This window comes from Kogia breviceps, chromosome X, assembly GCF_026419965.1.
Source record: "Kogia breviceps isolate mKogBre1 chromosome X, mKogBre1 haplotype 1, whole genome shotgun sequence".
NCBI lineage: Eukaryota > Metazoa > Chordata > Mammalia > Artiodactyla > Physeteridae > Kogia > Kogia breviceps.
Window position 1 is genome coordinate 18972913 of NC_081330.1, and position 24459 is coordinate 18997371.

General features: G+C 38.5%; 1 protein-coding gene across 12 annotated transcripts in view; it reads left to right on the forward strand.

The window, feature by feature from the left end:
- ENOX2 (ecto-NOX disulfide-thiol exchanger 2) overlaps positions 1–24459 on the forward strand; it is a 290277-nt gene that overhangs the window by 242994 nt on the left and 22824 nt on the right. For all 12 annotated transcript variants that reach the window (XM_067024239.1, XM_067024243.1, XM_059050961.2 and 9 more), the window contains 4 exons: positions 3637–3870; positions 6560–6772; positions 8530–8636; positions 17635–17749. In XM_067024239.1, coding sequence (XP_066880340.1) covers positions 3637–3870; positions 6560–6772; positions 8530–8636; positions 17635–17749 — 669 coding nt within the window. The remainder of the gene's footprint in view (positions 1–3636; positions 3871–6559; positions 6773–8529; positions 8637–17634; positions 17750–24459) is intronic.

The following is a 24459-nucleotide window of genomic DNA, read 5'->3' on the forward strand; positions in this document are numbered from 1 at the left end:
ATGTGACCACTCTGTATAAAAATGGGTAAGAGGAGAGGAGGTCAGTTAGATACCTTTTGCAATAGGCCAAAGAAAAGGTAATGAGCATTGGAAAAATTAGGCTGGTAACATGGGTGAGAAGAGGAGGCAGATGTAGAATTCTCTTTTTACATTTGCTAAGTGCTGTAAAATCCAACTACTGAAGATTTAACAGCCCTTAGCAATGATAACAGAGCATTCCACAATAGACTATTTTAATAAAAACTTAAAGGTCTTGAAAAGCCCTGAACAGTTGTACATAAAAGACAACATGCTGCTCAGGAGGTATCCATCTAAATGTCATTGAAATCAGCTCTCTGGTAACAGCCACCTGGAAACATTCTCACGGCTGCCAAAGGAAAGGAGATTGCAATCAGTGATGTGAAAACAACTAATTTTTCCCTTTAAATTTGAACCTGCTCCCTGAAAGTTTACACGTGCTAGAAAACTCCTGAATTGGATGGCTGTTCTCCCACTTTGTAAAAGAAAGAGGTTAAAACAAACAAACAAAAAGTCCCTTAGAAAGGGGCTAGAAATGTAGACATAATTGTTTTTTCTGTTGGAGTCTGAGCACCTTTGGGAGCCAGCATTGTACACAGCGCACCACCTCAAAGCATCACAGTATCTTGTGTATGTTTATGCAAAAGTTTCATTTCCTCCTCTCATTTGATCTTCTCCACAATCCTGGGAGAATAGTCAAGGTAATCATTAATAGCCACATTTTTCTGATGGCTCAGATAATTAAATAAGATGAATGGGTGTGAAAGTACATTGTAAACTTTAAAGGGCCCTAGCAAAGTTTACTTATGAAATGTATTTATTCTTCCTCTTTCTAAAAAGAATATTTTAGTGTGACTGGGAATTATTCTTTATAACAGCTTTATTTAGGTATAATTGACATACGATGAATTTCACATATTTCAAAAATACAATTTGATATTATTGACACATACATACAGCTGTGAAACCATCATCATAGTCAAAATAATGAGTATGTACACCTCTCCCAAAAGCTTCCTTCATGCCTCTTTTGTAATCCCTTCTTCCTAACCCTCCCCAGTTCTCTCCCCAGGCAACCACTGATCTATTTTCTGTCAGATTAGCGTGCGTTTTCCAGATCTTCATATAAATGAAATAGTATGTTTTGTATGCTCTTCCTTCCTTTGTATAGATTTAGATTTCCATTAGGTATCATTTTCCCTATAATTGAATTTCCTTTAACATTTTTGGTAGTGCAAGTCTGCTCCTGATAAATTCTTTCAGCATTTGTATGTATCAAAAATTTATTCCACTTTTTTTAAAAGGTATGTTCTCTGGGTATAGGATTCTAGCTTTTCTCTCTCTCAGATGTTGCTCCACTATCTTCTTACTTGCATTGTTTTCAACAAGAAATATGATGTTATCCTTATCTTTTTGTTTCTCTGTACATAAAATGTGTCTTTTGTCTATGGCAGCTTTTAAGATATTCTCTTTATTGCTGGTGTTTAGAAATTTGATTATGATGTGCTTGGTATAATTTTCTTCATGGTTTTCCACTTGGGGTTCATTGAAATTCTTAGATCTGAGTTTTCATCAAATTTGGACATTTTTCCTTCCTTATTTCTTCAAATATTTTTTCTGTTCCCTCCCCTGTCTCCAATCATGGCTCCAATTAGGCATATATTGGACCCCTTGAAGTTGTCCTACAGCTCACCAGTACTCTGTTCATTTTTTAAGTCTTTTTTCTCTCTGTATTTCATTTTGAATAGTTTCTATTTCTATGTCTTCAAGTTCATTCATCTTTTCTTCTGCAATGTCTAATTTGTCACTGGTCCCGTCCAGTGATTTTTTTTCAACTCAGACATTGTAGTTTAAATCTATAAAAGTTTGATTTTGGTTCTTTTTTATGTCTTTTGTGTTTCTACTTAATATGTTCTATCTTTTCTCTAGCTTCTTAAGCATATGAAATCCAACTATAATAGTTTTTATGTCCTTATCTATTAATTATATTATCTGCATCACTTCTGGGTCTGCTTCATTGACTGATTTTTATCTTTATTATGATTTTCCTGCTTCTTTGCATATTGGGTAATTTTTTATTGGACACCAGACATTGTGAATTTTACCAGGTGACAAATATTTTTCATTCCTGTAAGTATTCTTGACCTTTGTTCTGGGATGCAGTTAAGTAACTTGAACATTTTTTTATCTTTTTAGGTCTTGTTTTTAAGTTTTGTTCAGCAGAATCAGAGCAGGGTTTAGTCTAGGGCTAATTTTTCCTCACTAAGGCAAAACTCTTTTGATTACTCTATCCAATGCTCTCTGAATTATTAGATTTTCTCCTCTGGCTGGTGTGAAAAGGAAATAGTCCTAGCCCTGTATGAGCTCTAGGGATTATTACCTCTAATGCTCAGGTAATTCACACATAGATAGACATCAATACTCAGCTACATAATAGTGGAGGACCCTCTGCAGATCTCTGAAGTTCTTTCTCTGTGTAGCTTTCTTCTTTCCAGTACTCTGCCATGAAAACTGTCTGCCATAGTCTCCCTGGATTCCCAGTTCAATCTCCTCAACTCAGGGATATCACCATGCTTTGCCTGAGTTCCCCTCCCTGTGCTGAGGCCTGGAAACTCTCTCCAGGCAATAAGCTGGGGAAATCTTAGGGATCACTTCATGTGGTTCTTGTCTCTTAGTGATCTCTGTCTTCACTGCCTAATGTCCAATGTCTTAAAAACTATTGTTTCATACATTTTGTCCATATTTTTATTTGTTTAAGGCAGGAGTTACCCTGCGAGCTTGTGCTTAGAATGAAATGAGATAAATGTGTGTGGAAGCAGCTAGCTCAGCTTCTGAAACTTAAAAGTTTAATAAAAACTTAATAATTTTTTTTTTTATTTTTTTGTTGAGAGATTTAACTTGGGTGCTATAACTGACACCAAAAGTGGAGATGTGGACTTGAATCCTGGTTTTCTGAATCCTAGTCCTATATCAGTATACTATAAGCATACTATCTCTTTTTTTAAGGATCCCAAATTATATGTCACCTGGATCACATACTACTCCCCATTATATCTATTCCACCACCACCCCCAAAAATGGTTCCGAGTCACCACATACATCTAGGAAGCCATTTGGGTGATTGAAATGTCGAGCTGATTTAAATTTATCAAAATTTTATTGATTTTATTTAAATTTTATCTAAATTTTATCAACATTTAAATTTTATCAAAATTCTGAGTGGCGGGATGACTGACACTCTTGAAGTTATCCAAACACACCACAATTTGAGGCCACCTTTTGCATTCTTCCAAGCCCATGGTGCCACATAAAGCTTATTCTTGATACAGTTACCCACAGAGCTTCCCTCTGTCACAGGTAAGGTGGCAGATGGAGAAATGGAACTCCTATGAATAAGACTGACCCAACCATGGAATAATAAACTATTATCAGAGATAGAGACTATAATCCAAGTCATTAATGTTCTTCTTGCTAGTAGTGGGGAGAGAATTTGGGGTTATGTGGTTACTGGAAACTGCTGTGACTGCATCTGAAGTACCAAACTTGAAAAGCTACTTATAGCGGCTCACTCACTGAGCTGTTCTTGTTCTCTCCTCTCTCTCCCTCTTGTGCACTTAGGTTACCGCATTCGCCTGGGCTCTAGCACTGACAAAAAGGACACAGGTAGGCTTCATGTTGATTTTGCACAGGCTCGAGATGACCTGTATGAGTGGGAATGCAAACAGCGTATGCTTGCAAGAGAGGAACGCCACCGTAGAAGGATGGAAGAAGAAAGGTTGCGCCCACCATCCCCACCTCCAGTGGTCCACTATTCAGATCATGAATGCAGCATTGTTGCTGAAAAACTAAAAGGTATACAAAATATTCGAGCTTTTTGATTAAAAGAACTCTTTTCTTTGGAGAAATGTAATAAATATATTTGTATTGTTGACAGTTATCCTTGAATTTCCCACTGAGGGATTCTAAGCATTTCTTGTGTTGAAGCCTTGCAGTTAGAAAGGTGTACCTAGTAATTCAAGAGCCAAAAAATTTGTCCCTTCCACTTGTGTCTGTGATCCTTCACTGTCTCAAGTTACTTTTTCTCTCCATATATCAGGTGACTAGAAAGAAACAATTTTTTCCCACTTTTCCACATCAGAGAATTTTAGCTGTGATCCATGACTTGGGACCTGTAAGCACCTCCACCCCCTTTCATTGTGGATAGCAAGTTAGTTTTGAATTCTAAGTCAGAATAAATCAGAACAATAGAACTTGATGTGACCTCAGAAAACTCTGATAAAATTCCATTTTATAGATGAGAAAATGGAGGGTCAGAGAGTAGTTACAGTATACATTCTCCTTAGATTACTCAAAGACATAGCTACTACCAACTAAAAGAGGACTCCTTTAATCACACATTTATTTCACACAGTAACTACAGAGACTTCCAGACATTGCTAAATCAGACTGCTTTCCCTTTAGTTTGGATTCCTGTTCCCCTTGCTTGACTCTCAGAGCCATTTTGCTAATTTAACCTTAAGTGCCTTGCCTGGTCTCCTGTGTTAGTAGCTCAAATCCAGTTTTTTCATTCTATGAGTTATGGTTGATTTTACTGGATGAGTGCTGGTGTCCCATTGATCTTATTGGTGACACCAACCCAGCTCTAACAGTATGAATTTTCCTTGCTTCTTGTGCTCTAGGCTCAGCAAGATGCTGCTAATTCCCCTTTGCAAATAGGTCTCATTCACCAAACTTGTTTGCACCTTATAGCCGAAGGGTTTCACATGTTAAAGAAATCCTTTGTTTGGATTGATTTGTCTTCCTGTAGGAGAAAAGCAGAAAACAGAGTCCAGAGTAGAGACACAGAAATAATGGTACACTTTGAAAAGCTGGAAAGGCTGAGAGCATTGGTAAGATGCCAGGTCCAAGACTTAACTGTTCACATAAGACCAAACAGCTCAGTTTGAATTTTTATAAAAAAATGAATTTGCTGGTTGTGTGGAACTCAAGCAAAAAGTAAGCATCAATGAATCAACTATACATCAATAATTTTTTTAAAAACTGAGCATCGGACTTCCCTGGTGGCGCAGTGGTTGAGAGTCCGCCTGCCGATGCAGGGGACACGGGTTCGTGCCCCGGTCCGGGAAGATCCCACATGCCGCGGAGCGGCTGGGCCCGTGAGTCATGGCCGCTGAGCCTGCGCGTCCGGAGCCTCTGCTCCGCAACGGGAGAGGCCACAGCAGTGAGAGGCCCACGTACAGAAAACAAACAAAAAAATATATATAAAAACTGAGTATCAACATAAAGACTGTATGTAAGTAATGAAATGAAAACTGCTATAACGGTGAGGCTGACCTCTCATTACACATCTTCACTTAAAAAGGCAAGTGGTAAGAAGTTCACATTACAGTGAGAGACGGTTCCACTGGACATAAGGGTTCCTGGCTAGAGAGGGCTGTGGAGTCCTACAGTGGGCCTTCAATAGGATGCTAATGCACTCTCCCTCTCAGGAGTCTTTAACAGCAGAATATGTAAGTGGCTATCTCAGAAAGCTGAACCAGAGGCTTTGGAAGCTGAACCACAGACTACTATTTTAACATCAGAGAGTAACTCCTAACTAGCTGTAGAAATCTACTTGGAGGGTTCCTCAGGCAAGAGAAACAGGATGTGGTGAAATGTAGAAATTGAATGAATTACATCAAAATAGATTGTGACTGGGACTGAGTGGAAGGCCTGGGGCTGGATTGGATGCAGGAGTGACGTTACAAAAAGTCAAAGATGTAAGTGTTTATACCTAAAGAATTGCCATTTAACTCTTTCTTAAGACTCCTTCCAGGGCTTCCCTGGTGGCGCAGTGGTTGAGAATCCGCCTGCCGATGCAGGGGTCACGGGTTCGTGCCCTGGTCCGGGAGGATCCCACATGCCGCGGAGCACCTAAGCCCGTGAGCCATGGCCGCTGGGCCTGCGCGTCCGGAGCCTGTGCTCCGCAACGGGAGAGGCCACAGCAGTGAGAGGCCCGCATACAGCAAAAAAAAAAAAAAAAAAAAAAAAAAGACTCCTTCCAAAGGTTTAATTCCATGGATCCAGGATAAAGTTACTGTCAAATGCAAGTTAAACTCAAGACTGAAGTTTACTTGTGCTTATTAAAAAATAAGATTGTAGAATTCTGAAGTTCTCTTACCGCTAATTTATATATTACACACATGCACACGCACACACACACACACACACACACACAGAGGTTAAGACATTTGCAATATGTGAAAACTATGTCAGTAAAGAAAACTTTGTTTAAGAAAAGAAGAAATACTCTTGTTCTGAAAATTCTTCGTAGACTACAACCAATCTGACTACTTTTGGAATCTTTCATTCGTTCAGTGTCTCTGCCCACCTGCTGCCTGTGTGTGCACACGTGTGCGTGCACGGTTCCTCACTCTCTGCAACGAATTCATTTCACAACCTTTGCCAAAAAGGCATGGTGGCCTCCTTGCCAGCATGTTGGGAAAATAGATGGAGATTTGGTTACTATAAATGACTCTAAAAATAAATTCTCTTTTTTCAGATGATTCCAAATTCTCAGAAGCCGTGCAGACCTTGCTCACCTGGATTGAGCGAGGAGAGGTGAACCGTCGCAGCGCCAACAACTTCTACTCCATGATCCAGTCGGCCAACAGCCACGTGCGCCGCCTGGTGAATGAGAAAGCTGCCCATGAGAAAGACATGGAAGAAGCAAAGGAGAAGTTTAAGCAGGCCCTTTCTGGAATTCTCATTCAATGTGAGTGGAAGTCATGGTTCTGCCAGAAGGGTGAGAGGGCACTTCACTTAGTCATCACTCTCTCTACACAGGAACCAGGGCTCCAGAGCCATATCCTGTGTCAAGAAGGAACGCCCTCTTCATCACTGCCTTGCGCTCTCCTTATATTGCCAAATGCCCGAGCTCTGGTTTCATGGGAATCATGTGCACACCTCCTATGTTCATTTTCTGTGGTATATCTACTTCAGCTCCTTAGGAACACTGACGCTTAGCCCACAATCCTGTGATTTTACTTTCGCTTGTTCTCAAAGTAAGTTACAAGCAGCCTCAGGCTCCGGTGGAAAATTCGGTATTTCACTGCTGAAGTTAGAATGTAGCATCAGGATTTGTAAGCTTCTTTGCTTCAGATTTGCATCATTATGCTTTTCAGGTATTCCATTTTAGGGATAAATGTAATTCTATTTCCCAAGGTAATTGAATAAAAGCCAAATTTGCAACTTCTACCTTTTGTTTTTAGTTTCCTTTCTTCAACATTTCCTTTACTGGATGTCAGTAGACACTGAGAGGGAATGGGAAGCCACTGAAATAGCCATTTTCAAAAATTAGTACCATTCCAAACCTATCCAAGGTCTCTTAAATGAGCAGAAAAATTCTCAAATAATGTTTTTAGTTCACCGCATTATAAAATTATGAACTCTTATCTTTTGAGTAAGAAACTGTATTCACGTTAGGAACAAAGGTACAGTTTTATGACTTGGCTTTTAAATAGTTATGGCCCACTCTTCTCATACTTGACTTCCCATACTTGACTGATACATAAATGGAATTAAGGGGGAGTTGTTTCATTTTCCATTTCTATTTTGAAAGTATCTATGGGCATGGAATCCAGGAGGAGAAAGCGTATGTTTTTAGGGCTTCAGAATAAATAGAAAAAGAGAGCAGCAAGCATCAGGGGAATATAAATCCTTAAATCATTAGGAGACAGGGTACAAACAGGGCTGTAAAGAAAGAAATAACATGTCTGAATTTTCTTACTGTGAACACCTAGCCAGGCAGAGGATCTTATCCTTATTTTTCTTTTCCCAGAAAAAAAGTCATGACTAAGTTTTCCTTCTCTTGAACTGCTTGCGATAAAGCCCCCGAATATTTGTACACATTTCCTCATTTGACATTTTAAGCGACCCTGAAAAAATACTCCCTAGGACTGTGCTTACACACTATTCTTCCATAAAACGTGTTTCTCCAGTCAACCAGCCTATCTAGGTAGACTTAAAATAGATCCCATCCATTTTAGGTTTTGATTTGTTGCTTCTGGTTAAGCGTACCTCAGAATAATAAAAAGATGGATTCCATTGAAATGAAGCATCCAGGCTCATTCTGAAAGGCTAGTTTAAGAAGCCAGTGGTCAAAGGGAGCTGGTACAGTTCACCACTTGCTGTCCTATAGTGCAGGGTCGGTAGTGCTAAATCACATTCACCATGACTCTTGCCTCTCCTGCCTGAATGAATACAGACTGCCTGTATTAAAAAACTTCAGTCACCATTTCACCCTAAAGCTTCTAGAATTCATTTTTTCTTTCTGTATATTGACATCTTTGCCTTTGCGCGTCCCCTTTAAACTCATGGTATGCCAACACACATAGCCTTTTTTTTTAAGCACAGCTCTAGTCCAGTAGTGTCATAGGAGACACACTAAGCCTGATGCTTCTCTTATTTATTTTCTCCTCTCTTTTGCCATCCCTGGATGATGCTGATTCAACTGTTGATCTGATGCTGCAGTTGAGCAGATAGTAGCTGTGTACCATTCTGCATCCAAACAAAAGGCTTGGGACCACTTCACAAAAGCCCAGCGTAAAAACATCAGCGTTTGGTGTAAACAAGCTGAGGTTAGTAACTTTTTACTCTGGTAGCCCCTCAGGGAGACAGTTTCTTTCTTTAACAAGTTATTGATTTGGAGTTTAGCTAGAACTAAATAGTGCCAAGCTCCCATGGCCACAACAAGGCCCTAATGAAACACTGAGACATGTTCTATAGCCTGTCATTGTGTCCAGACCACCTGCTGCCAAAAGGGTAATAAATGTGCACATGGTGTCTTGAATGCATTCTGCTGAGTGGAAACCTTAGTAGTGAAAATGTAGCTGCAATAATAAGTTTACTTCCCTAAGCTAGCTAGTCTTAGGTACAACAATAATTACTGACCTGTGCATCTAGTGTTAGTAATATCAGGGCTGTCTTACATTTATTAGAGCATCCTGACAGTTGAGGCTGAAAGCTGCCTGGTGTTACATTGGAGCACTGAAATTTCTGAGCTTCTTTTATCAAACCCGCTCAGCCACCTTTATAGGTGGCAGCTTTAAAGGTAACAGAGGACTCTGATTTCAAATTAAGATTGACACACACCTCTCTGCTTGTGCTCAAGTGACATTTTTAGCATAACACTAGAACACATCTGATGTGATTAGGTTGCGATTCTAAATCTGAGATTAAAAACCGAGATGGGAGGTTTGTTTACACCAATGTGCCTTTGGAATGGTGTTACATAGTCCTCAAGTTTTTCTGTTCCTATGTGTAGCTTCCTTACCCAGCCAGCCCTGGCACTTTCCATCTGTGTATGCAGCAATTCTTTCAACTTCGTTTCTGAGTCCGCTTTGCCAGTCGAGTAGCAGTCCCATTATATCTATCAATGCAGGTTGTCATATTCCTTAATAGTTAAATAGCACTTGTATGGAACTTACATATTATAAGGCACTTTCACATTGTTTAGCTCACCTACGTGAGCCCCTCAATAGGTGTGGTGTAGTGGAAAGAACCTTGGACTTGGAGTTGACATGAATCCAAATCTCAGCTCTGACATGTTATAGCTGTGTGACTTTGAGCAAGTTAGTCAGCCTTTCTCAGTCCTTATTTCTTCACCTGGATTAAATGAGATAAGAGATATGTAGACAGTATGAAAATATAAATGCTATATAAATGAGAAATAGTATTATTTCAATTTATCATTAACAACTCCATGAGGAATAATAAGTAGAGTATCTATTTTTTACATGTGAGGAAACTGAGACACAGAAATGTTAAGCAATGTACACACAATTACACAGCTAGTAAGTGGTCAATTCAGGCCTAGAAATTCTTCTTCTTCACTCTGTGCTCTGCTATAAACTGCCTTGTGGCCTTGAGTCAGTCATTTAATCTTTGTGAACCTCAGCTACCTAATCTATAAAATGAAGATAATAATCTATTCCTCTGTCTTTCATGAGAATACATGACATAGTTTGTGTGGCAACAATTTGAGAACCGTGAAGAGAGATTAGAGGAAGATAAGTTCATAAATCAACAGTCTCTGAGCCATCAGTTCTGACTCGGCAAAGGGATCTATGAGTCACTAGGGAGAAATCCTTGAAGACATCAGCCCAATGGAGGGTCGGGTCATAAAAAGCCAGTAAAGTTTTTAATTGTTAAAAAAATAATAATTAGGATCAAAAAAGGAACTGATTATCTTAGTGTAGCACAAAATGATTTTAGAATGCAAGGGCTACCTCATGTTGTTGAGCCCAATGAACAAAATTCGACATTTCAATTCAGACGTTTACTGAACAGATTCTCTGTCTCAGGTATCATGACAGGCAATGCAGGATGAAACGGTCTTTGCCCTCAGGGAGCTAAAAAGGTAACAAAAGTGATCAAGGGGAGTTTAGCCTTAAATTTATTTGTTTTTAAAATTTTTATTGGGGAATAGTTGATTTACAATGTTGTGATAGTTTCAGGTCTACAGCAAAGTGAATCTGCTATACATATACATATATCCACTCTTTTTTTTTACATTCTTCTTTTCCCATATAGGCCATTACAGAGTACTGAGTAGAGTTCCCTGTGCTATACATTAGGTCCTTATTAGTTATCTATTTTACATATAGTAGTGTGTATGTGTCAATCCCAATCTTCCAGTTTATCCCTCCCCCTCCTTTAACCCCCTGGTAACCGTAAGTTTATTTTCTACATCTGTAACTCTATTTCTGTTTTGTAGATAAGTTCATTTTTTTTAGATTCCACATATAAGCAATATCATATGATATTTGTCTTTCTCTGTCTGACTTACTTCACTCAGTACAACAATCTCTATGTCCATCCATGTTGCTGCAAATGAGATTATTTCATTCTTTTTTATGGCTGAGTAATATTCCATTGTATATATGTACCACATCTTTATCCACTCCTCTGTTGATGGGCATTTAGGTTGCTTCCATGTCTTAGCTATTGTAAACAGTGCTGCAATGAACATTGGGATGCATGTATCATTTTGGATTATGGTTTTCTCCAGATATATGCCCAAGAGTGGGATTGCTAGATCATATGGTAGCTCTATTTTTAGTTTTTTGAGGAACCTCCGCACTGTTCTCCACAGTGCCTGTACCAGTTTACATTCCCACCAACAGCATAAGACGGTTCCCTTTTCTCCACACCCTCTCCAGCATTTATTGTTTCTAGATTTTGTGATGATGGCCATTCTGACTGGTGTGAGGTGACACCTCATTGTAGTTTTGATTTGCATTTCTCTAAAAATTAGTGATATTGAGCATCTGTTCACATAGCACCTAAATTTAAAATATCCAAAATCCTTAATTTAGTTTGAATAATTCAGAAAAATAAAAGTTGAGAGAAAAATGCTCAATATGTCTTCCAATTGTAGAAAAGCAGTATTAGTCTCTACCTTCCCTTCAACGTATCCATTTTAAGGGGTGGAAGAGGCTGTTTGAAGTGCCCCACCCATTACAGGAAGCCCTGCTGATACAGTATTTCCTTTTTCATGGGAGGAGTGGAGCCTCTGGTTGGAGAACTGACTTGTCTAGGCCACAACCCTTTTGTAAATGAATTTGCAATAAAATAGTCTCCATTAATATTATTCATCAAGGCTCTCTGTAGTTATAGCAAGCCTACCTATCTGGTGGGTATATGCTTGAGTTTAATTACTTCCTCAGTAAAGACAGCTATGCCACTAAGCCGGACATTTCTCTGGGGCTGTGGAGAGCTGAGAGCTGTACACCCTATCACCTAATATTGTAGCAGAGCTTCCTTGGCACAGTGATGAGGATAAAGCACACGGCCAGCATGACTTACTACATGGTTTGTGATATGCCTTGTAGACTTTGTAGGAACCCAGAAAAATGCTTCCTGCCTGTTGGATTGGACTAAATTAAGGTCTACCCTGAACACCTCAATCTTTATAAGTAAAACTACTGACAGTGGAACATAGCTCATGACCTTTCTCTGCCATTGCATTCCCTAAACCTAAAAGATTTCTTCTACTCTATATCGGCACCTCTTTAAATCATGGCTTTAATTTTTTTTTAACCTCTGCGTACTTTAGCTTGATGACAGGCAACTCTGAGGACTAAAAGGAGGTATCCTGTAGAAAGTGACAAAACTGTCCTCTTAAATTGGGACTGCCTCTTAGCACCCCACTGAGAATCAGAGCATCTCAGCGACCTAATCAACTAAACTGACTTTTTCTTGACCGAGGCATCAAAGCTACAATTCCTAAGTTAGGGTTTTCATCAAAGTAGAAGGGTCTGACATTGAACCTTTTCTACCAGTTGCCTCGGGGAATAAGCCAGCTGGTGGCCTCCTCACATCACAAAGTACCTGTTATTTGTGTCATTGTCATCCTGCTTCCAGCAGCAGACACTGTCTCACTCTGGTGAGAGAGAAGTTATGAAGTAAGAAGAAAAAGTCCCCACCTTCAGGGAGCTAAGGCACTCACTCTGGTAGCATCTGCCAAGCAGACTAGTTTGATAATGAGTCTTTTTCATTGGTTTACTTTCCTGGTTTACATGTATGTGTGGCTCCTGCTGATACAATTTGAAAGGGTAATAAAAATAAGAGAAGGCTGAAGTCCCTCCCCTTACTAAAAGCTAGCATCTACAGTGACTTTACTGACAGTGCTGTGTGTTGTGGGAACTCTTTTTCTATAGAATCATTTAAATCCTGTGTGTTTCTCTTACCGAGATCCTGGCTTAGATTACAAGTTAAACTTTGGATGGTATATAAGAAGCTAGAGCCATAGCAGTAGGCACCAAGAAACTCCCTTGCATTCTCCCTAATGTGAGATTTTTATACCATTGGACCAGAAGAAAGGGTACATGGTGATTACGTACTAGCATTCTCGTGAAATGAAATACTGTGATTGCTAAAATAACTTTCTGGATTTCCAGGCCTATCATTCCAAACCCCGAAGAACTGGTTGCAGATAGATGTTCAAGTTATCTGCATAACCTCGTTTTAGGACCCATTTGCACTAACACTAGCTATTGGCTTTCAGCCATCAAACCCCATGCTAACAAAATTTGGATCAACGTGATTTGTACTTCCATTATGTAGCATACAGTAGACATTGATTAAGAGCCTGTGTTTGTGCTCTGCTTCATTGGCTTGAATGATATCTCAGAATCAAATTTCTATGTAAGTGTGGGAGCTATCTCCCTATCCTCTGCTCCTTTCCATTCCTTCATCTGGCCCATTCCCCACCGAGTATCCTGTTAATTTTCAAAGTGTGGGTAAGTACAATTTTGTTACACAATTCTTAAGGAACTTTGCTTTTATTATAGTCATGTTTCTATCATAAAACATGAGTAAGATGAAGTTAAGTCCACATAAAGTTTTTGGAAACTATATAGTTAGATAATTAACGTTCAATAATTTATGATTTGCCTACTTTATGATAAATCAAAAATGTCAGCTGGTACAAAGATGATTCTTTTCAGCATTTTCCTCTGTCTAGGGTTTCAGTTTTATTCTATGTTGAAAGTGCTTTGTCCTCCATTGTGGAGCAATATGTGAATTTCTAAGCTTCGCAAAAAGTTACCACTAGAATAGACTTAAAGGCATTATAATGCATTTTGAGAAGTCACTAGGAGTCCACTGTTTAGATTAAATATCACAGGTCTACCGTGGGCAACAGTATGGTATAAAAACTTTAGGAAGGCTATCTTACCTTTTTTGATGTACTCTATCAGTGACGTGACCCAGTCAATTTCAGGTAGAGAATTACAAATGAAAATTTCTGGGAAATGTTTTTATGTGTCATTGCCACTCTTTTGGCTTCAGCGCTGGATCTAACTGTCAGGATGGGAAAAGCGGCAGATCTGGGAGGCAGCTATTTCTCCTGCTGCCGGCACTTCGGTGGCTCAAAGCCCTCCTGTTGCCCGCTCCTGTGTCCAAGCTAGGTAGAATGCCTTCCTTAGGTAAATGCCGCCTTTTAGCCCTTCACTCTGAAGGTATTTGTTAGGATTTGATTCCAAAAGTAGAGCGTTTTTGATCCACCAGAGAATATAGAAAATAGGCATCTTAGATATCAAGTGCTTTACTTTTCAAAGAATTAAAATCTCACTTGCTTTACTTAGAGGTAGTATCATTTACTGAATGCTCACCTTAAGTTTAATGCAGTATAGTATCCTATAGCCTCTATTGTTCTCTCTGCCTTATCTCCATTCATGTGACTTAGTATCGATATTTACAGAAAAAGTGATGGTACAGACCTTAGTTTCTTTGTAGATAAGAAGGATTGTCTTGTTAGAGGGCTCTAGGCTCTGCCACTTTGCCTGCCTGACTGAATAACTTAGAGCAAGCTTTTCCTTAGCTTTTCTTACCCTCATTTCATTATCAGCTAAAAGAACTGGTCATTCTTGTTTCTGAAGTATTTTGAGGCATTGAGGTAAAATTTGCCCATAGGTCCATTATTTTCCTAGGGAATTTTTGAAGATGTGAAAGATCTCTAGATAAGCTGTATTACTTAGTTATTGAACATTTTATACTTCTAAGAAGAGATTACGCTTCCTTGTCCAGCTGGAAGCAGAAAAGATGCTTTGCGGATGCTGAGCAGCTACAGAGCGCGTCTTAGCTATCAGTTAGATCTTCCAGCCCTGGGACATTTCCCTAGAAGGAACACAATTTCCTCTTCTGAGAAACACAATAACTTTCCCAGAGTTAGACAACACGTCTGTGAATTGAGAAGTGGTCTCTGCTTATGCCCTCTGACAGTCTACATTTTTGTTAGGCAACTAGGAGAGCCACGATTTTTCCTGATGAAGTAAGTTGTACAATATTTGAATTTGCCAGTGTCAAACCTCATTATGATCACCTTTCCAGTAACGGCTCTTTGATAACTGAAATCCAGACTCCTGAGAAAGAATGAATTCTTAGAAATGGCAATTCCTTTATTGTTCTCTGTGCAATGAGTTTGAATAAGACATAGCAAATGTCTCTCTTGACACAGTCCTTTAAAGTTCATTTTTCTCAAACAAGTCATTATTTTCTTCTACTTTAAGTAATGCCTCTGCAGCACATTGAGGGATCCTATGGTAGTATTTCTATTTTCTATTTCTTCTATTTTTCCTTTACTTCTTAACTCTCAGTGATAACACTGAATAGCTCACTTTTTAATAGGTACTTTTATTTATATTTAGTGTAAACTTAACTTGATATAGAAATCATTATTTTTTCCTGATAAAAGGAATAAAAAAGGAGAATATTAGTTGAGATAGTGATTAACTGTAGCATTATTTATTAAGAAATCCATTTAAAATACTTATAATCTCCCTAAATGGAGGCAATTTTCACCAGACGGCTTTGCACATTTTCTGTATTATGGCCCAAGTGGAGCTAACCTAGGCAAGGAATTCTCAGCTCACTGCTGAGAAGCCTCTGACAGGCATCAAGTGGCCTTTAAATGATTGCAAGCTGTTCCAAAATGGAGTTCTCGTGCTTGATTTTTTTTTGAAAAAGTGACTTTTCCAGTGTGATCTCAATCATTTCCGATGTGCTTCATGCCTTTCTGCAGATCTGTGTTTACATCTGGTAGCACTTCCCTTCAGCCTGAAGAACTTTCTTCAGCTTTTCTTATAGTGCAAGTCTTTGGGTGACAAATACTCGCATTTACATTTGTCTGAAAATATATTTATCTCATCTCCAGTCTTGAAAGACTTTTTCTCTGAATATAGAATTCTGAATAAATAGATATTTTTTATTTCTTCTTGCACTTTAACGAATTGTTTCCCTAGCTTCTGGTCTTTATTGTTTCTGAAAGAAATCAAAGCATTCAACTTGTTTTTCCCCTGTTTATAATATGTTGGTTTTTTCTGGCTGCTTTTAAAAATTTCTCTCTTTTCCCCCAGTTTTATTGATATATCACTGACATACAGCACTGTATAAGCTTAAGGTGTACAGCATAATGACTTGACTTACATGTATTGTGAAATGATTGTCACAATAAATTTAGTTAACTAAAGAGTTAGAGTTTCTCTTTATGTTTCATTTTCAGCAGCTTGACTATGGTGTTCCTAGACATGCTGTTTTTCCACACATATTCTGCTTGAGAGTCACTGAGTTCTTTGAATATATAGATTAATATATTTCATCAAATTTAAGAAATCCTCAACTATTTTTTCTTCAAATATTTTGAATCATTTAATCTCTCCTCTCTTTCTGTGATTCCAGTTAGTTTCTCTGTTCTTCAGATTTGATAAATTTGTATTGGTCTCTCTTTAAGCTTTCTCTGTATACTATCATCTCTATTCTACTGTTAAGCTCATCCAAAGTTTCTATTTCTCTGCTAAGATTTCCTATCTTTTCATTCACTATTAACATATTTCCTTTACATCATTGAGATAGTTATGATAGCTGCTTTAACTCCTTGTTCTGCTAATTTCCATGTCTAGTTCATTTCAAGCTTGGTTTCTGTTGATTGTATTTTCTCTTGAAAATGGGTCATCTCAACCTAGTTCTTGTAGGTATGTCAATTAACTGGGGGCTTTACCTGCTTATTGGGAATATTTTGCTTTTAAGTCTTTGGATTCTGTTATATTCTTTCAAAGAATGTTGATTTTGTTTTCTTTTGTTTTAATGGTCAATTTACTTCATTGAATTTAAGCTAGAAATTGTCTCTCTTAGATGGCAACTCAAATCTCAGTTCAGTTTTTTAGCCTTAGCTGGGTTGTTTGGAATCTGCCATGTGCTTTCATGGTTCAAGGGTCATGCAGAAAGGCGTACAGTTCTTATACACAGAATTTGGATCCCTCTCTCTTTGGCTATCTCCTTTCTGGGATCCCCTCCTCACTTTCCATTGGCTTCCAGTGGTTGCCCTGAACTCTCTCCTTTATTTCTTAAGGATATGAAGACTTTGGATTTTCTATTTAAAATTTAGCCATCATATGAGGTGCTAGCTGTTGTCTGCTCTCAGACTAAAAGTCTCTTTAAAACTGGAGGACCCACACCCTTCTTCCAAGTGTTAGCTCCTCTTCAGAATATGCCTGTTTTTGTTCATTCTCCAATGCCATCAAGTAGTTAGGGATTTGGTTTGTTTTTTTGTTCACAGAATATAGATATTATCCACGGAAGGGTTGATCTGGTAGGAGTTCAGTCCTGACAGCTCATTTTTACTCTAACTACTAAACCTGCAAATGTTTGATTAAGAGTTCTGTTGAGTAAGACTGTAAAGGGAGAGAGAAGAGAATAGAAAGCAGCAAGATCAAAGGATTTGACATGGGAGGGTGAACATGGCAGAACCTTAAGGGAAAGTCCAGAAATCCATGTAAGAGGTAGAAGGTATTTCATGGTCAACGGTACTCTCTAAAATGGGAGGGATACAAGAATCATCGGCTGCTAGAGCTCTGGGTATGGAAAGAAAGCCTATGTAGGACAGAGTGTACAAAGTTTGCTTTGTGTATTGAGACTGTCCTCAGCCTCAACATTTGCCTTTGCCTTTGTCTTAAGACTACTCTGAAGTTTTGTTATACGTTTAAAAAGACCCTGCTTTACCTAGTCCTTAATTCTGTTTATTTCCTCAACATCTTCAAGGCTTTCCCACCTAAAGAGCATACCTTTTAACCTTAGGAAATTCGCAACATACATAATGATGAATTAATGGGAATCAGGCGAGAAGAAGAAATGGAGATGTCTGATGATGAAATAGAAGAAACAACAGAAACAAAAGAAACTGAGGAATCAGGTAAAGATTATTCTGCTTTGCTTTATTTAACTAACACCTACTGGAAGGGATGATATATTTTAAAACCGTTAACAACCGGTAAAGTATGGACACAAACCCATCAGACTGGAAGCAGCTGGAGACAATTGGTAAGGCCATATAAGTACACACTGGCTGAATGTCAACCCTGTGGCTACAGGACTTACTGTGGTCTTAATTTACTGTCATCTTTCATCATAGTACCTAACTAGAAGTGGACTTTTCTTCCTAGGAGCATTGGACATTTAGGTGGTATTATTCTATATTTGGCTTGGACTTATTAATAATATGTTCCACAGTAGAAACCATAAGACAGTTTATGTAAAAATAGGTAACTAGCCAAACTTTTAGGAAAAAAGTTAGATCCCTACATCACTTATACTTTACACCAAAATTAATAACAGATGGATCGAAGATTCAAATGACAAAATACATATATAGCAAAAGAAATGTTGGAAAATGTAGGAGATGGTTATATAATTTGGGATGAAGATCTCCAAAGATAGAAATCTTAAAGGATATTTTTCATAAATATATCTGCATAAAAATTAAATATTTCTCTTTAAAAATCACAAAGTTAAAAGAGAACCTAGGGCTTCCCTGGTGGCTCAGTGGTTAAGAATCCGCCTGCCAATGCAGGGGACACGGGTTCGAACCCTGGCCTGGGAAGATCCCACATGCCCCGGAGCAACTAAGCCCATGCGCCACAACTACTGAGCCTGAGCTCTAGAGCCCACGAGCCACAACTACTGAGCCCGCTTGCCACAACTACTGAAGCCCGCATGCCTAGAGCCCGTGCTCCGCAACAAGAGAAGCCACAGCAATGAGAGGTCCGCGCACCACAATGAGTAGCCCCTACTCGCTGCAACTGGAGAAAGCCCGCGCACAGCAACAAAGACCCAACACAGCCAAAACTAAAAACAAATAAATAAATAAATTTATATGAAAAAAGAGAGAATCTACAAACTAAGTGGAAATTTCTACAATATATGAGTCTACCTATCTGCTGCCTTCCATTGTGGTTACCTGGAGGTTTATTAGGAACCAAACAGGGGTCTACAAACAGTTGTCTGGGTAAAGGCTTTTGCTCTTACCTAGTATAGTCAGGACCTCACTGTGAGACGATAACCATGGTATGGGTCCCCAGTGGAACTCAGAAGGCAAACCTGTTGAACAATATAACACACCACCCTTCAATTTCATAACAAATCATCTTGGAGGGGTGTTACCATGGGAGAGATTAAAACATCAGCTAAAATATGAGTGTTTTCAGGTAAACCATTCTATACAATCTTAGCAGTCAGTAAAGCACAGTGGACAAGACACTGGACCTAAAGTTAGAACACCTGAGTTCTAGTCTAAGCTCTGCCTTTCTTGACATAGAAAGGACTTCTTCCTCAGTGAGCCTCAGCTTCCACACTTATAAGAAATACATTATAAAAACTGTCTAACAAAGATTTTGTAATGGTTAAGTGAATTCATTCACTCATTTAATAACTATTACATTCCCAGCCCTGTGCTAGACATTGGAGATATGGTAGTATACTGCCCCCACTGTGTGTGTGTGTATGTGTGTGTGTGTCTGTCTGTCTGTGTCTGTGTCTGTGTCTGTGTGTCTGTCTGTGTGTCTATGTCTCTGTGAGTGTCTGTGTGTCTGTGTGAGAGAGACAGTAGAAAACAGATTGATTATAATGCAAATCAGAATTTATTGGTTCCTGTACTTGCATATTGAAGTGAGCAGCTCTAGCCACTTGAGTGATCCCAGAATCTTCACTCCATGAACAAAAACTCATAAGGAAAGAAAATCACCAAGTCAGAATTTTTTAAAAGCATTCATTAGCTGTTACATCTGAATTTCCTCTATTTTTGCCATGTTAGGTCCCTAAACACATAAACCTCCATATATATTAAATAAACTCTTTGTAATCAGTGAATAGTTAATATTTTCAGAACAGCAAACTAATAACTGCAGACACATACTATAAACTTATAGCCAAGATAAACACAAAATTTAATAATAATTGAGCTATTCAAATTATTTAAGTGTTTAGCCAGGATATTTTGTAGCTGATTAATCTTTGATTTGTAGGATTGTCTCCACCTCAGTATCTGCAGTATTGTATACAGTATAAATCCACTGTTACCCTGAAATGAACGCAACCGTAAGTTTGAGCATCCACTTGATAAGTTGCTGAGTTTGAGGAATTATTGGGGAAGGAGAGGGGTATATGGGAGATTCAGATTGAATGCACTTACTAGGGTTATATAATTGCATTTTGCTTCTGTTATCTCTTTTGAGTTAAAAGCTGTATTGGCTACTGCACAGAATCTTATTCGTTTAGAGACTGGAAACTCCCTGACAGATCATCTTATAGCTATTTTCTTTTCTGTTCCACATGCCAGGATGCTGCTTTGTCAAATAAAGCTATCTACAATAGACTTAATGGAGCTTACCAAATAGCTTTTCTCCCAGAAGGTTTCAATTCATTTTAATTCAAGGACTTTTGTGCATTTTTCCTCCCCTTGATCGTATCTAATTTTGTTATTGCATGTCTATAGTACTCAACTGCAGAAACCCTGCTCAGTGTGAGCCGGTGAGCAGGTCCTCAGTTTTCATCTAAATCAGCTACATGTTTTAGTTATCGCTTGGTTCCAATTAAAAGCTTAAGCAACTAGATCTCAAAGTTTTTTTTTTTCTCTCTCTCCATGCTACCAAACTTGAATTTCAGGAGCCTATAGCATGTTCTTGGTTAAATATACTTCCCAGTCTAAGTATGAGTCAAAGCTAGCAGTCTGTTACCTTTCCTTGAAGTGCCACAAAATTTCTGTTCTGTGAGATTCTCTATGGTAGCTAGCCCATATTTGTGATTCAGAACTGGAAATACTCTTGCCACGGAAGAAAAGACCGCTGTGCTCAAAGCAATGTGTTGAAGAGGGAGAATCACATCAAAGCAAATCATGATAGTGTGAAACTACTTCATTCTATTGTTAACCATGATGGAAAGTACATGTACCCAGTAAATATAAGGATAGCTGTTCCCTTTCAGCATCTATCTTCTGCCTTCTTCACTTAAATTGGTGGTTTTCAGTTTTGGTGTATATATATATATATATATATATGAATCATTGGGTTACCTTTTAAAATTCAGATTTATGTGCTATAGAGTCTGCTTCAATAGGCCTGTAATAGGGTTTGGGAATCTAAATTTTATCAGCCATCCTAAATGAATTATATGATCACGGTCCAGGGAGCACAGTTGGAAAACACTGACTTAGACTAATTCTCCACTGTTCTAGCCAAAGTTTTCTCTTCCACTGGTATCAAATCTCCTTCCTTCTCTCCTCCTACCTCCCATTATTCCAACTTTAGGAGTTTGATCAGTTAGTTAACAAGCATTATATACTATCAGCTGATAGAAATAAAGATGTAATATATGTAAATATACATAAAATGTAAGAAATACCACTTGGTGCTAATCTGGAAGGTACTGATTAGAATGCAGCCAGGGCAAGAGATAGTCGCAGTCAGTGAAAATTGATCAAGGCCTTGAAAGATGAACAGGTTTGGATGAAAGGCAAGAAAGTAAGAAAGCATCTTGATGCAGAGAGGGAGAAGGAGCAGGGCTCAAAGAGGGAAATAAGAATGATGTGATTAGGGGTATAAAAGACTGAGTGGGCAAGATGAGCCTAGACCACAGGGGACGTGAATGCCAAGCTTAGACTTAGCATAGTAGGCAATATGTCACTATAAGCATGTCTTTCAACCATGGCACTTGTATGATAAAAGCAACATGAATTGTATATTTTAGGAGATAAGTTTGGATTGATAGAGACAAACCAGAGACTTTTATAGGAATTGAGATATAAAATGATGATGATTGAGACCAGTGAAGGCAACAGGAAATGAGAAAAATGATAGAAGAAAAAGAGGTAACAGAGAGTATGACATTAAAGATGCCAGGAGTCATTTGGGGGGAATAAACTAAAGTCTTTGGTGCTGGATTGAATACAAATGATGAAGAAAGGAAAGAATTCAGAATGAGCCTAGGTTTTCCAATCTGGGAGAATGGAAGGTTGGTGATTTTATTAGTTTGCTAGGGCTGCTGTAACAAGAACCACAAACTGAGTTGCTTAAACAACAGAAATCTATCATCTCACAGTTCTGAAGGCTAGAAATCTGAGATCAAGGCTCTAGCAGGGTTGGTTCCTTCTGAGGGCTCTGAGGGAGAATCTATTCCAGAGCTCTCTCCAGCTTCTGGTGGTTTGCTGGCCATCTTTGGCATTCCTTGGCTTGAAGATGCATCACCCCGATCTCTGTCTTCCTGTTCACGTGACATTTTCCCTGTGTGCATGTCTGTCTCTGTGTCCAAATTTCCCCTTTCCATAAGGACACCAGTCATAGAAATCTATAAGCCCATCCCAATTACCTCATTTTAACTTGATTACCTCTGTAAAGATCATATTTCCAAATAAGGTCACATTCTGAGGGCTGCAAAGCACCTTTTTTAGGAGGACAGATTCAACCCATAACATTAGAACTGATAGAAATGGACTGATGGATGGGACTGATTTGCAGAATATAATGAGATCAGCTTCAGACAGTAAGTAGTTAGGAAATAGACATAAGGGATTTGTATACAAATCAGGGTTGAAGAAAGTAGAAGGCATAGAAGATAGTAGTACAGAGATGTTCATCTATACTCTGTTAGGAGTCAAAAATGGAATAAACTACAAATATGTCCATAAATTTGGAGTATAAACAATAGAGATTAGTGGAATTTCATTTTTTACTATAGTCATAAGCCTGGAACATGGAACAAACTCAATAAATGTTGAATGAATGAAAATTTTCTTATTAAACACTTTGAAGTAGATTTTATAATTTTGTGATCTTGAAAAATATGCAATAACCATAAATAATTAAATTTAACCTAGGTTTCCCTATGTGTCTTATTTTTTCAATTAATAAACTTTAATTTTTAGATCAGTTTTAGGTTCATAGCAAAATTGAGCAGGAAGTACAGAGTTCCCAAATACTGCCTGTGCCCATATACACACAGTCTCCCCCACCATCTACATCCTGCACCCTAGAGGTACATTTGTTACAGTAGCTGAATATATCGTCATCACCCAAAGTTCATAATTTGCATTAGAGTTCACTTTTGGTATCCATTCTATGGTTTTGGAGAAATATATAAAATGTATGTGTTCACCATTGTAGAATCATACAGAATAGTTTCAGGTAACTTAATAGCCTCTGTGCTGAACCTATTCATCCTTCCCTCCCCCCAAATGCCTGGTTACCACTGATCTTGTATACTGACTCCATAGTTTTTCCCTTTCCCAACTGGCATATAGTTGGGATCATAAAGTATGCAGCCTTTTCAAATTGATTATTTTTACTTAGTAATATGCATTTACTTTTCCTGCATGTCTTTTTGTGACTTGGTAGCTCATTTCTTTTTTATTTATTTATTTTTGTGTGTGTGTGTGTGGTATGCGGGCCTCTCACTGTTGTGGCCTCTCCCGTTGCGGAGCGCAGGCTCCGGACGCGCAGGCTCAGCGGCCATGGCTCACGGGCCCAGCCGCTCCGCGGCACGTGGGATCTTCCCGGACCGGGGCACGAACCCGTGTCCCCTGCATCGGCAGGCAGATTCTCAATCAGTGCGCCACCAGGGAAGCCCCATTTCTTTTTAGTGCCATTTATTATTCCATTTTCTCGATGCATCACAGTATATCAGTGGTTAGATAATCACTATAGAATATTGTGGTTGCCTCCAAGTTTTGGCAATTATGAATAAAGCTGCTGTAAACATTCATGTGCAGGTTTTTGTGTGGACAAAGTTTTTAGCTCATTTGGGTAAATACCAAGGAGCATGATTGCTGGATCATATCCTAAAAGTATGTTTAGTTTTGTGAGAAACTGCCAAACTATCTCCCAAAGTGTCTGTACCATTTTGCATTCCCACCAGCAATGAAGGGGAGTTCTTGTTTGCACCACATCCTCACCAGTCCTTGGTGCTGTCATTGTTTTGAATTTCGGCAATTCTGATATGTTTCTAGTGATATCACATTCTTGTTTTAATTTGCAACTCCCTAATGATATATGATGTTGAAAACTTTTCATATGCTTACTTGTCATTAGTATGTCTTTGGCGAGGTGTCTGTTCAGGTCTTCAGTCCAAATGGGTTGTTCATTTTCTTATTGTCGAATTTTAAGAGTTCATTGTATATTTTTGATAACAGTCCTTTATCAGATGTGTCCCTTGCAAATACTTTCTCTCAGTTTGTGGCTTGTCTTCTTGACATTGTCTTTTACAGAGAAGTTTCTATTTTAATTAAGTCCAGGTTATCAATTATTTCTTTCATGGGTCATGCCTTTGGTGTTGTGTCTAAAAAGCCATCACCATACTCAAGGTCACCTACATTTTCTCTTATGTTATCTTCTAGGAGGCTTATAGTTTTGCATTTTTCATTTGGGTCTGTGATCCATTTTGAGTTAATCTTTGTGATGTCCCGTTGTTCCAGCACATTTGTTAAAGAGTCTATTTTTGCTCCATTGTATTGCCTTTGCTCCTTTGTCAAAGATCAGTTGACTCTATTTATGGGGGTCTATTTCTGAGCTATCTAATCTATTCCATTGATCTATTTGTCTATTCTTTCACCAACACCACACTATCTTAGTTACTACA